General features: G+C 50.3%; 1 protein-coding gene across 2 annotated transcripts in view; it reads left to right on the top strand.

The window, feature by feature from the left end:
• The window catches only part of Mtcl1 (microtubule crosslinking factor 1), a 110,319-nt gene extending 97,708 nt beyond the window's left edge, over positions 1-12,611 (top strand). Inside the window, exons 12-16 of one of the 2 annotated variants that reach the window (XM_051154459.1) lie at positions 1,472-1,753; positions 3,575-3,606; positions 5,643-7,155; positions 9,376-9,432; positions 11,679-11,820. In XM_051154459.1, the coding sequence (XP_051010416.1) occupies positions 1,472-1,753; positions 3,575-3,606; positions 5,643-7,155; positions 9,376-9,414 (1,866 nt within the window). In that variant the 3' untranslated portion in view covers positions 9,415-9,432; positions 11,679-11,820. Of the gene's footprint in view, positions 1-1,471; positions 1,754-3,574; positions 3,607-5,642; positions 7,156-9,375; positions 9,433-11,678 lie in introns of both variants that reach the window. The other variant, XM_051154458.1, reaches the window with a different exon arrangement.
• Positions 12,612-14,392: the final 1,781 nt, after the last annotated feature.

Below are 14,392 nucleotides of genomic sequence, written 5' to 3'. Positions count from 1 at the left end.
GCACCCCATGTTTCTTAGGCTAACAATAATGTTCAGACCTTTCTGTCACCTTCAAAATTAGGAAAAATGAGTAGAGGGTCCTTTTCTCCCATTCTTCGTCCTCCTGACAGCTCATGAGCCACACTCTGCTAGCTCGCAGATGTAGGCTCAAGCCGGCTTGTGGAAACACAGCTTGTAAAGTTCCTTTTGAAAACCATCTGTCTGGCTTGAGGGATTTTTGGAAAATTTCTTCCACCATCTCAGCACTTGAAGACTGCGAATCTTTAGTTGGCTACTCCTTCCAGTGAAACCCAAATGCCGCTTTGATTGTCAGATAATTTACTTATTCAAGAGAATAGTCAATAGGAAAGAGTGCACTTATCACCCAGTAAAGATCTCATTGGAAAGTCCTGGGTGGAAATAGCTCCAGGCCTCAATTGCACTTTCTATCGTGTTTAGAGAGAAAGCGAGAGTGAGGAAGAAAGTTCATGAGCCACACCCCTGGGATGTCCCATTGGTCCTCTGCCATCGATCATAGCTCTCTGATAAACTACCCCCCGCCCCCCGCAAGATCCTCCCCTGGAAGAAAGGTGCTTACCTGCGCAGTGAGCTGTACATGCCAGGCCCCAGTGCCAGCTCGCCTTTCACACAGCTCCATTGAACTGAGCAACAGCTGGGAGATTACGCCTGCACACACTCGCAGCTCCAGCCTTGCCGTCTGAAGTGCTGGGAACTTGACTAGGGCCTTGCACTGCCAGGCACATGCTCTCTCACAGGCTTTACCCCCAGCTCCTCATCTCCTATCTTCTCACCCTAAGTGATCTGTGTTTGCCTGTTAATGCGTCAGTTTACCAAGCCAGGCCAACTAGTGTGCCAGATCTTTAGTTGTCTTTATAGCTAAATTTTAACCTTCCTCAAACAGTTAAAGTCATTAGCACCATGTGGCTATAATCCAGGTCAATCACTCAGGAGATATGGTCAATCACTCAGGATACATACAAGTCAGCCAGATCTGGTACACGCCTGTAATGGAGTACTAAGGGAGACAGAGGCTGGTGTATCTTTGTGAGTTCGAGGCCAGCCTGGTCTACAGTCAAGTCCAGAACAGCCAAGGCTACACAGATAAGCCCTGTCTTGAAAACAAAACTTTAACTAAGTTTAACTTTTTATGAGCACAATAATTGATAAACAAATTATATGACTAAAACAAAAATGAAGAAAACAACAAAAAAGACCCCTCAAAACAGAACTATTCACATTAGGAAGCCTTGTATGGTAAATGTAGAGTCTGTAGTCCTGGTAAAATGTGCTTTTCTTTAGAAAGCATTTCTGATATTGTGGGACAGTTTGAATGAGGTCAGAGCCGTGAGAACGTTTGCTTCCAGCCAAGTCTTTTCATATAGACACAGGCGCCTCAACAGAAGACACCACGGTGCTATGGAACGTTGTCACACTGCGGAGGGAGGCTGACCATTCCATTGCTCACTCTCAGTTACAGAAACAGAACAGCCCCCGGAGAAGCGGCAGTTTCCTCTGCAGTCAGAAAGAAGACGAGGCCCGCCCTTTTGCACACCAAGGAGGCCTCCGTGCACCCCGACCTGTGTCCATGTGGCCCTGTGCAGACGCCGACTCCATCCCCTTTGAAGACCGGCCGCTCTCCAAACTGAAGGAGTCCGACAGGTGCTCAGCCAGCGAGAACCTGTACTTAGACACACTGTCGCTGGATGACGAACCAGAGGAGGATCCGCCACCTCTCAGGAACTGCCTTGCCGAGGTCAGCCTGAGTTTGTCCCCTGAAGTTCCTAGTGGCAGGGGGGGAGCCATCATTAGATGCAGCCAGTGTCTGGTAGAGTCCCCTCCCGGCAAGCTCCCCAGACAACCTTGCACTGACCCAAATGACCTCTTGCCAATGGTTATGTGACGGTTTTGTTTGGTGGACCTGATCCTACTGCTAAAATGCTGGACTAGGGTCCTGGGTCCCATGAAAGCTCTGAAGAACACGGGTAGTTAAACAAAGTACAAGAGAGGAAATGCATGTCTATTTTCAGCTTTCCTTGAAACTCGAATACAGCTTTCTGATTCTAGATAGCTAATGGCCTGGAAATAATTCTGTACTAAGAATTTTCTTAATGTTTAGTAGATATCACTAATTGGCAACCACTATAAATATGTTATTCTGGGCAAAAAGGAAACACATCCATCAGATTGCCAAATGAGTGAATTAAGAGAGCCACCACTGTGGCAAAATATCACTCTTCCCCACTCCCCACCCCCCGGTGATGTTTTTTAAAACTTCATTTTAAAAACTAGTGTGGGGTGCTGAGACCCTGTCTGAATAAAACTGGGGGCGGGCACAACACTAATGCAGGAATCATTCTGTGTGAACCAGCTAACAGTGGCTGAACTGGATGCTGTTCTTTCAAATATTTCATTCTCATAAGGGCTTGCCTCAGATAGTGTTGAAATATGGGGACGCTGTATGACTCGGATGTCCCTGACTCAAAATGCTGAGACCATAGAGCTTCAGCTTCCCAGGGCCTACAGAGTTTGGGGTGTTTATACATAGTTAGGTATCTTGGAGGTAAGACTCCATTTAAACACAGAAACCATTTCAGTTTCATATATAACTTGCGCACGTGGCCTGAGAGTAAATTTTATTCAATATGTATATTTCCTGTGTGAAGTTTTTGAAGGTTGAAGTATTACCAATTTTTGGACTAAGGGATGCTCTGCCGTGTACACCAGTCACAGCAGTGACGTCAAATGCCCTCCTCTCAGCTGTGTCTCAGGTCAGGAGAATGTCTTGGCAGAAGGTCCGCCCTGCCCACAGATCTGAGGCAGTCTCTGTGGTCCAGCTTCATAGGAGCGAGGGCACAAAATCTGGTGGCAGAATCAGTCACGCTGCCTGCGAGGAAGGATGCCCTTCAGGCTGACTGTTTCATTACTGCCAAGTGACTGTTTCTTCCAGACCAGGTCAATACTCAAGTCTTTTCTCAATAGACACACAACCTCTTCGTTCACGCTATTGCTTGCCAGCATAGCTCTTTCTCTCTGCTCTTAAGGGGAGTCGCTGTTACTCTGTTATTCTGCTTTGGATCCTAAGAATGTTTAAAAGCAAGCAGGAGTCCTGGGCCCAAGGCTGCCACCCCCAACCTCCATGGCCAGATTTGGATCGGAGGACTCTCTACTCACTCTGTTGGCCTCTACTCCTGCCCCAACGTGCTCAGACTTAGACCTACTCAGGGTTGCCAGCTGCATGTGCCAGCTTTGAATCCCATTCAGGGGTAGTCTCCGCGGGAATGCAGGAGAACCATTTACCCAGCAAGCTTTGTGGTCCACTTTTCTCGCTCAGGCAAGCCCCTCCCTCCCTGGGTTCCTCCCCTCCCACGATGCTACAGATGATGCTTTTACTGTTAGACTTCCAAGGGCTCAGGGCAGTGGCTTAGCACTTGGCCTCAGGGAGCATTTCAAACCACATCTTAAGGGACCAGAGCAGAACAAGGCACTTCAGTGCAGACAGGATCCCTAGGAAGCCAAAACTGACTGATTCCCACAAATACCTGTTTTTGTTTGTTTGTTTGTTTTTGTTTTTCAGGAAGAAGAAAGTCCCAAGGGAAATCTTCAAAGGTAAGTGAAACTGATTGCTAAATTTGAAATCTTTCGCCTTAGCCATAGGTAGTTGCTTTTAAATTATTCATTTCGTAGATATACTGGGTTTCAGTTTTAGCAACAAAAAGGCCACGCAACACTGCTTATATGTTTATGATAAGAACTCTGCGTGCTATGTCCAAAGAAGTGCTTGGAAAGCCCAGTTATAAAATGGACCGTGGGAAACTTTGTTCTCGTGACATTCAGAAAAGTTCTCCATCTATGAGGCCTTAATTACACGCCAATAGGGGGCTTGTCGCCTTAGCCCTTTCCTGCTTTAATCCCCACAGGAAAGACACTGGAGCCGCTACCCTCACGTTAGCCACACACGAGCCTCCTGCTTGCCAGCCTGCCCTCTGGCTTTGCCTGTTCTTCCCTCTGTAAATGGATGCATCTTGTTTCCATCACATGCTATCTCTCCAGCAGTTTGACACTTTCAGCTCCCCCCCGCCTTTATTTCCCCAGGAAGCTGGATGCTGTAAGTGACCATCTCCTTTGCAGCCTGTGCCATCTGTTGTCCACACAGCCGACTGATATCTCCTGGGCATGGATCTGCCCTTCTCAGGTCTTCCCCCAGGCGATGCAAAGTGCACTTGTGACCCTGGGCTCTGGAAGGAGTTTACACGTGCCTCTTCCTGATCTGTCCCCAAGGGTCTGAGGCTTAAGTCCTTTGAGCCTCAGTTGCCTCATCCATAAACAGGGGAGCCTCAGAGTTTCTCGAAGCTTCTGTTTACTTTCTTTGTGCTGTTTACATGTGTGAGCACACAGGAAGGCACCTGGAGTCTGAGACTGAGAACCCCGCACAGTTCACTTGTCACTCCAACTGCTTTGCCCCCTTCTTAGCATCATTCAGCCATTTGCTTCTGATAGGCCAGGTCTCCCACCTTTCTGCTTCTTTTTTGCACTATAACTGTTTTTTTTTTTTCTTATGCCCGCCCCTATAACTGTGTTTTTAAAAATCTTATTCGTGTCTAATGATTTCAAAAATAGTCAGCATGACAGTTATAACTTTTAAGTAGTATCAAAAAGTCCAATAGAAAAGCACAAATGTGCTGAGCGCTCTCCTGGCCATGTGCTGTCTGAGTTCTGACTGTGTGATGGGCCCTGCCCTACCTCTAACTATACAGTGGGTCCTGTGGTACCTCGTGCATCAGGAAGCACTTGGATGTTCTCCGCGCATCCCAAGTCCTGCTGTTTCATCAACATGGCCGTTTCTAAGCCCGCGCTCCCCCCATTCTTTCTCATCTCTGTGCTCCTTTATCCAGCTAACCTCAGAGGCACAAAGCCCCACCGTGGCCTCCACTGGTGGTTATGCGAAGCCACCACAGCGTACAGTACAGACTTACTCCCGGCAGAGCTCCAACTGCTGTTAACAGGTTCTGTAGAGGAGTGGTCTGTGCACTAGGTCTGGGATCTCCTCTGGGATGGCTAGTGCTGAGCTAGAGCCTGTGCTATGGTCTGTCCGTCACAGTGAGGAAACTACTAGTGGGATGCTAAGTTGGTAGCCACCTCGCCTCCCACTTGAGGTGCAGCTGGACTTCCAGGCTACAGAGGTGCTGTCACCTGAGTTGGTGGGTACGTCCAGTCCCCGCCAGCCTCTGAACATCTGTTTGCCTCGGTGGGTAGACAAGCTGCATGAAAACGCGGCACCTCCTGACTTGTCCAGTATTCCGCCCCACCAACTCTGTGGTGACGGATGAGCAGATGGGAAGCATTCAAGAAACTTATGTCAGATTGAAACGCGAGAAGTTAAAATGCTACCTCTGAGGAATCCACACCCACACTCATGCGCATTGGCTGCCCATGTCCAGTTATTGCTTTGTCTTGCCTGTCTCCCCCTTTCCTGTTTTCATGTATCTAAGGGAGCTTCTCGCTCCTACAGTGGACAACAAAGCAGTGAATATATCAGCCGCTCAAAGTATATCAAGTGCTGCTCCGAGTGTTAAGAGTCAAGTAGAGGCAGCTTCCTCCATGTTTAGCCCAGGAGCTGACACCTGTTCTCCATCTTTCCCCAGGGCTGTGTCTGTGTCCTGTATGTCTGAATTCCAGCGTCTGATGGACGTCTCCCCATTCCTGCCTGAGAAGGGGCCACCATCTACCAGCAGCAAGGAGGATGTCACGCCACCCCTGTCTCCTGATGACCTGAAGTACATCGAGGAGTTCAACAGCAAAAACTGGGACTACACATCTCCCAGGGCTGGGGCCGACAGGACCGAGGTGGGGCGGGTAGGGCATGAAGCCACCACGGAGCCTTTCCCTGACTCCTCCTGGTACCTGACCACAAGTGTCACCATGACCACAGACACCATGACCAGCCCAGAGCACTGCCAGAAGCAGCCACTGCGGAGCCACGTCCTTACTGAGCAGTCTGGGGTGCATGTACTACACAGCCCACCTGCCATTCGCCGGGTTGACAGTCTAGTGTCAGGTGGCGAGGGCAGGAGCCGGGTGGACCCCGAGGGCCACTTTCCTATGAGCAGAGCAAGAGGGAACCTGGCAGATGCCAAGGGAGGTCATCCAGAACCCATACTTAACAGGTGGCCTTGCACCCCACCCAGACACCTCCGAGACTATGTAGAGGGGTCTCTCCGACCCCTCGACAGACCTGTTTGCCCCTCCCTGGGATTTGCCCCCCTGAACAGTTTAGATATGTCTAAGAACATGAGTGATGACATGAAGGAGGTGGCCTTCTCTGTCAGGAATGCCATCTGCTCTGGTCCCGCTGAGCCACAAGTCAGGGATATGGCCTGCCAGACCAATGGGTCCAGGACATCAGGGACACAGACCATTCAGACAATCAGCGTGGGCCTGCAGACTGAGACCCTCCGTGCCAGCGGTGCCACCAGCAGCCCCCACAAGTGTCTCACACCAAAAGCTGGAGGTGGCACTACACCTGTGTCTTCTCCTTCCCGAAGCCTTAGGAGCAGACAGGTGGCCCCTGCCATCGAGAAGGTGCAAGCCAAGTTTGAGCGCACCTGCTGTTCCCCAAAGTACGGTTCCCCAAAACTTCAGAGAAAGCCCCTCTCAAAAGCTGACCAGCCAAATAGCAGGACCTCACCAGGCACAACCCAGAAAGGGTTCAGCGAGTCGGCCTGGGCCCGCTCCACCACCACACGGGAGAGCCCTGTGCACACCACCATCAACGATGGCCTCTCCAGCCTCTTCAGCATCATCGACCACAGTCCCGTGGGGTTGAGGGCTGGGAGCCGGTCTCGCTCGGCAGAGCCTCGACAAGAGCTGGGTCCAGGCCAGGAAACAGGCGCTTGTTCCCGAGGAAGGTCGCCCAGTCCCCTGGGAGTGGGCTCAGAGATGTGCAGGGAGGACGGGGGAGAGAGCACACCAGTGAGGCAGGACTTATCTGCACCCCCTGGCTACACACTCACTGAGAATGTGGCCCGGATCCTCAACAAAAAGTTGTTGGAGCATGCCTTAAAGGAGGAGAGGAAGCAAGCCGCCCACAGCTCCTCAGGTTTCACCAGCGACAGCCACACCGGAGAAGCAGTGCCGGCTGAGCCAGGATCCATGGAGGTAAGCTGGGTAGCTGTTCCCGGCTTCGCTAGCTCTGCTTTAGGCTGTCTAGCATAGGAAGCCTGGGGTGGGTCCTAGGGTGGGTCCTGGGTGCTGATTCCAGGAGTCCTTGTAGAGTACAATGGAACCAACTGAAAGACAAACCCCAAGCGACTTGTAAGAAAGTTTACTTTATCTGCCCTCAAAATCATGAGGATGCGTCTGGGTCTGGGTCTGGTTCATGTCCCCTGGTCTGGATGGCTGTTTTTTCTTGATCCAGGATTTGGTGTGGGGCTTGGTGCAAGTGTGAAAACTGAGTGGGTGGAAACTGTGTGCGTGCGTGCGTGCGTGTGTTTGCACGCGCGCTCGTGCACATCTGTCTGTCAAGACTGCTACATGCTGCAGCTCCTTATGTGCAGCTGCATGAGGTGCATGTTACAGTGCTTTTGGAGCACATGGGCACAAATTCGTTTATTGGAAACATAGCTTTTGGGTTCTCGGTCTGCCTCAGTATAGATCAGCGGCTTGTCATCTGATAAACCACCCTTCTGCGTTGGTATCGGGTAATAGATAAGGTCTAAACTGTGCCCTAACAGAACGTGGCGAGTGGTGACACAAATCTGTCAGCACTGAATTCCCTTCTGATATGTTTGCCTACGTGCATCCTTGCACTGGAAACAAGAACCACAAGCAAATCAGGAACCCCACAGGCACACCTTTAATCCTAGCACTCGGGAGGCAGAGGCAAGTACATCTCTTTGAGTTCTAGGCCATCCAAGGCTACACAATGAGAGCCTGTCTCAATAGAGGGAAAGTCGTATATCCATGGCAAAATGAAGCGACCCGATGAGCGTGGTGAGAGCAGTGGGGATTTATACCTCACTGTCAGTACAGAGCTGATGGAGCAGGTCTGTCCAGGAAGTCATCACGTGACTGCAAGTCCTGGGAGCCTGGATGTGCACATGTATGCGAGCCCAGTCCAAGCCCAGCCCGTGGACAGCGAGGGCGGGGGCAGGAGACAGCAGGTGCTTCCAGGCCACTCACCGCTTCCTTGCATGTCAGCAACCCTGGCTTCCTGGGTGACACGAGGAGGAGGAGGATGTATTTCCTTTGCCACTTGCCTCAAACTGCTCACAGGGGAGAAATCATTAGGTTCCCAGTGGTCCAGCCCTCTGAGTCCAGCCCTCAACATACAGTTCAAACCAGGTTCTACTTGTATTAGAGACTAGAGAAGTCAATTTGAGGGACTAAAAACTTGTATTCTTGACAGTGAATGCTTAGAGCAACCAGATAGCACAACGGACATGGTTTAATGGTTGAGTCAAAGCCCTGCAGTGTGAAACCTAGCCTGTCACTTCAGGTCACTGCAGCGCTGCCCTTGTCATCTGGGAAGCATGTGTGTAGGTTCCCCCTCACCCCCTCCCTTGTTGGCACCAAACAAGCTGAGTGTCACAATGTGCCACAACAGGAGCACAAGCCACTTCAGGACCCAAGAACTCACAGGGGGACTCATGGGCGGCATTTCAGTGTGTGGCTCTGCCCCTTTCACACAAAACTGCCTGTTCTGGATGCCAGGAGGGTCATTCCTGTTTGGATTGACCCCCACATAATAGGCCCATTGGGAACCAAGTCTCATTTCTTGGTGAATTTGTGATGGGTCTGGCTTCACGCCCAGATGCACAGAGTCGCTGGTATCTTCCTAGCCCATGCCAAGCTCCCTATGTGGCCTTGGTACTTCGATCTCAACGCGTGAGGGACGGGAAATGTTTCCACCTTGCTTCCCTCTCACCCCTCAAGTGACTCTGGCCTCTCTTGAAGCTTGGCACTAAGGCTGTGCTGAGAGGAGGATGATCTGACGTCAGGTGGCATCCTTCCCTTGCTGAGCTAGCTGTCCCCTGGAGGGGGCGGTTGAGCACGGGCAGCGCTAGATCGTGATGATCAGAACAAAGCCAACTACATAAGCAGCCGTGCCGTCGCCATGAAGTGTTGTCAGAGAGCTGGGAGGCCGCTACCCCTCCTTGGTTCTGCTTCCTTCTTCAATCTGGTGACACATGACAGAAGATGGTTCTGTGAGCTGAGAGCCATGGCCTCCTCCCACCAGGCATGCCTCTGATTGAATACAGGGGCCACTGTTCCCTCCCAGAGGCCATCTCGGAGCAGGGACTGTGCTTGTACTGTTCTGTCAGAAACAAACTTTCCAACCAACTTGTTTTTCTCTTCTTTCTCTGTCTGTCTGTCCAGAACCAAACTGTCTTACTAACTGCCCCATGGGGACTCTAGCCCTGCCTGCCTCACACTGTAAGTGCCTTCTTCCACCCTTCCACCTGTCCCAAGAGTTGTGTGTGTAGCTGCTGTGTTCACGGCTGGCACCTGGCATTCATCATCATCTGTGGAGATCCACTCTCACCCTCAGGGACAGACGCTGAGCTCAGATACCTAGCCTTGCGTGCCTCTGGGGTGTGTAGATTCTGCTAAAGTTCCTCCTCATACAGTTTGCAGTTCAAGAAGAAGAGAAACATTAGCCAGAAGGGACCATCTCAGGCACGTCTCAGGTCTTGCCTGTGAGAGTCTTTAGGCCCAGCCTCTGTTGGCTTTAGACTCACCCCACCACAGCTCATTGGTGGTTCAGTTGCATGTATGTGTTGCTGTGTGCTGGTGTACAGCATACACAATGTGCTGAGCCTTCTCTCCCCACGCCCCACCCCCCACCAATCACACCAGGAAGAATGAACCCAAATGTCTCTTGTCCTTCCAAGTGAGTCTATTGGTGAAAAAGTAAGTTCTTAATAAGGATTAGCTAAGTTAATAACAGAGATGTCCCTGTTGCCAGTCTCTTGAGAACTCTGGGCATGGCCATCAGAGCCTGAACCCTTTGGGCTGAGTCAGAGTTGTAGTTGTCTTCTTAATCCACCTGTCTTAGGGGGAGACATAGCTACCATCAGATAAAAGATGGGTCCCCCTGGAGTGGGAGGAATAGTCATTTCCACACAGCCCCCTCTCTGGCTTCTGGCTGAGGACAGCGTTGCTTTGTGTGCGCTTACTGAGGGAAACGTTAATTTCCTTGATACTGTGGCTGTGTGTTTTCTCGTACACAAACCGATGCTAGTGAGGAGGGCTTGATGGCTCCTGAGGAAAGCTTGTTCCTGTGAGCCTCCGTGTGAAGAGGAGCCGGATAGACCTGTAGCCGCAGGCACCCCAACATGCAGCATGCATGCCCGTGCTCATTCTTACAGTAGTGGGAACAGGGACATGGACTTTGCAGGCCACGCCCGCCCTCCTTCTGGCACCATGAGGTGAGGTAATGAGACGCAGATACAGCAGCACCTCGACTTCGTTTGCACTTTCATGGTAGCCGAAGGCGCATCTTGGCTCTCATGATAATCATAGGCATAGATGGTCCGGGGAGGTTCCTCCTAGGTCAGGTAAGATACCTATCAAAAAGAGACATCCGATGGGATGCTCGCAGTGTTAACGTTGCTTTTCTCCTGGCCCCTCAGGGATAAGGGAAAGACGGCCTCACTCCTCCATGGCTCTTGCAGAAGCCAGTGGGTCCCTTGCTGCCCTCAGGCCATGCCATCCTCACTGCCCAGCTCCAAGCTTCATCTGTCATGTTTCATCTTCTCCCAAGAGCCAGCTCCTGCTCGCTGGACACAGCATCTGCTCCTCCATCCCCACTGTTACCATCTCTTCATTCTGGGTCTTTCATTGTGTGTTCACATCTCGCTCTTCTAGCTCACCTCTTGACTCCGTGTGGGGCCTTATCCCATGATGCCCTCCTCGTGCCTTTCACCGCAGTAGCACACCACCTCGAGCTTTGTGTGTCATCCACGGTTCACACTGCATGTGACACAGCTTTCCTTCTAAACGGGCAAACAGCTACAGACAGTTTGCATCACGGCGGCCCAATGTTGTGTGTCACATGCTCAGCCCTCAGAACGCTACAGGGGCTGAAAGGCACAAGTGCAGTGTAGTTCCAGCTTGTAAGACTTCTGCCAAGGTGACGAGTCATTAAAGAAAACTAGACCTCAATTAGGATTTCTGTCTGCAACGTTTTTTTCCCCTCCCTACACTGTGGGAGTTTGTTTAGCCTACTGCCAGTCAGCTTGGAATAAACAGTGGTGGAGTTCCGTTTGAATCTCGTCGCTAATACAGCCGCACGCAGCCCTAGGTCTCTGTGGACCTCAGTAGACTGAGATCCTGCCAGACCAGCTCAGTAGATGAAGGGAGTCTTTCAAGAGGCTCAAGGATGGGACTGGGACAAAGTTGCTACCTCATCTTCTCTGTGTTCCAGCCCAGTTCTGGAGATGCCTTACCAGCACACCATGTCACTGTGCTGCTGTATTTTTGTCCCAGTGTAATAGGTCACGTCACATCATTAATCATTCATGTGGACTGTTTTACTGGTCATTTTAAGTTACTCTCCATGCATGACGCCTCTCGGTCCGTCCCATTTGACTGTAGCGCATTTGAAGTATGTTGGGGGCCACTGCCCACATGACACTTGCTGGTCTGAGTAATGCTGTCTCCCTTTCTCGGCTCTGAAGGAACTACCTTGTTCTGCGCTCGCGCCATCCCTAGAGCCCTGCTTCTCCAGGCCAGAGAGACCAGCAAACCGCCGCCTTCCATCCCGTTGGGCCCCGCCTTCTCCCACTGCCTCACAGTCTCAGTCACCCGGAGACCCCCCAGTGTCGCTGGAAGAACACCGTGAGGAGGATCCGCCAGAGGAGAAGCCACACCTGTGAGGGACATGATGCAAGCTTGCATGGAGTGTCACCGGAATAATCCCCTTTAATTGGCATAACCCTGACCATCACTACCCACCAACCTCTGCCCCCCAAGGAGAGATGTAGCTTTCTCAAGGTCAAAGGATGTGTGTTCTAAAAACACACAGCTGCTGGATGGTCACCCTGGTACACTGAGATGTTTCGGGAATGAAACAGTAAACGTGCCTGTAATAATTTTTTCATAGCTCAGAAAACTATTTTTGTCTCCATCTTTTTTTACACACAATATATTAAACAGACAAACAAACAAAGGTAAATAAGGTATAAATAGATTTAAGAGTTTTAAAATGTACATTTAAAGAGATCCCAAACGCTTGTTCTCAGCCCCGATTGTCTCTGTTAAATTTGCACTGTTCCGTTTTGCTTCGGTTGCTCCATATTGAGTTCTGCGTGTTCTAAGTTAAAATTTATTTTGTCCAGTGTTGATTTTTTTAGGACTCTTTTTAATGCTTCAGACTGTCTAACTCAGTGAACTTTTTGTAGTGAAAAGGCCACGAGGCCAGAAGACAAGAGAGTCTGTAATCCAGAAGGATGCAGTTTACCGTTTCTGGAAAGGTACGGAGCCCCTCAGTGGACTTAACAATCGCTGTATGACCCATCTCGCGCTCGGCCTGGCCGCACGTCCTCGGGCGCCTGTACATATACCGCTCTGTCCCTGCCCTCACCCACGTGTGTGTCGGTCTGGTCCACTGTCACTTGTGAAATTCCTTGTACTGCGCTGTTGCCGTCGGTCCCCCCTGTACCAGTGAGACAATGGCACCATTTTTAAATTATTGTTAAAACATTAACTGGCAGTGTGCAAAGCTCACTCAATGTTTTCTTGTTTAAGGAAAAGCACTACAAAAAAAAAATGAGGATGCCAAATTGAGACAAATGATGGTGCCTCGGAGTCTGTCTGAGACTATGATAAATAGAAATAAAGTCCTTATAAGGAGGCAGCAAGGTCTTGGTGTCACAGTTCGCTGGCTCCTTCCTCCCCCTCGTCTTCCTCAGCAATAAATGGAAAAAGTTTCACTGAGTTTCCTGGAGCTGGCAGAGTGCAGGGAACGGGCATGCAAAGGAAGGTACTGGCCACATATCCCCGGGGTCTGCACACAGCCAGAAAGAAGAGTAGTTCACAGCTCTGGGTGTCCTTGTCACTACAGATATGCAGCCCAGCATTTTGGTGTTGGGGGTGGTATGAGGGCAGAGTCATGAAGATACTGCTGAAGATCACAGAACTATTTAAAAAGACCAAAGCTTCTGGCTTTGATGTTTCATTAACTCAAGAGTTCTTCTTATAAAGATGAGGTCTTAAGGCCTTTTCCCAGGATTATACAGTTCCTCCTTAAATAGTTTCAAAAGGCAAGTGCTAATGAAAAGATGGGGTAATTGGAGCCCTGGTGCCCTGTCAGTGGAGAAACTAAGTGGTGCAGGCACCGTGCAAGACAGCCTAACAGGCCTTTATCCATCGCAGTTTTTGTATAACCAGGTATTCCCATGGTGGATGCACAAAGCTTCTAACTTGAAGTAAGACTCACAGATAACCTACCTCTATACTGCTTTTCACAGCAGCATGTATAGCAGGCAAAACCAGAAATAGCATCCATGCTCACCCACAAGTGAGTGGAAAAGCAGTATGCATACACACAGTGGAATATTGGCCAGCATGGAGAAAGAGGGACACTGGTGCACTCTTCCGTGCACCTAGTAAATGAGATGAGCTGGTCACTGTATGATTTCCACTCGTGATATTTGCTAACAGTCATTCACAGAGGCAAATTAGAGTAGTGGTGACTCGGGGTTGAAGTCAGGAAGAGAAGGGAGCCAGGATGAAACGGCGGCAGAATTTCCATTTAGGATGAAGAGAAGGTCCCGGAGGTGGGTAGTGAAAATGGTTGCCCAACAGTGAGGATACATTCGATGCCACTGAATTAACACTTAGAAGAGCCAGCACAGTAAAGTTTTGGCACACTTTACCACAATAAAACCTTTCCAATGCAGAAAATAAGCATCATTTCACATAACCACACTAGATACAGTCAGGAAGAATGTGTGGGAAAGTCAGTGTTTTCTTGGAGACAGGGTATGGCTCCATGGGAGAGTAGTCCTACCATGTTTGAAGCCTTGGGCTTAATCTCCAGCCTAGGAGACAGGAAGAGACACCCTGACAGGTGCACCCCAGTGTTCCTTCTTATGGAGCCAGCAGGAAGGGAGGGGAGCCTCACAGCAGGAGGCAGGACGGCTGTCTCCAGCTGGGCGCACTCGGTCTTTATTCTCAGAGAAGCATCCCAAGTATTGGTGCTGATGGTTCCCCCAGCACTTCTGTTAGTTAGGGCATCTAGAGAAAGAGGCTCTCGCCAAGACGGTCAAAAAAAAAAAAAACCTGACGCTCCTTACTGCACTGGAATAAGTCACATCACAGTGTTATTCCAAAGCCTGCTTGCCGACCATGGTGACAGGCTGACCTAGCAAAGGAGTCTGAATGCTGTTGG

The sequence above is a fragment of the Acomys russatus genome, chromosome 12 (genome assembly GCF_903995435.1).
Source record: "Acomys russatus chromosome 12, mAcoRus1.1, whole genome shotgun sequence".
In the NCBI taxonomy this organism is placed as follows: Eukaryota; Metazoa; Chordata; class Mammalia; order Rodentia; family Muridae; genus Acomys; species Acomys russatus.
The sequence above is the reverse complement of the archived record's forward strand: the minus strand, read 5'-3'. Positions and strand labels throughout refer to the sequence as shown.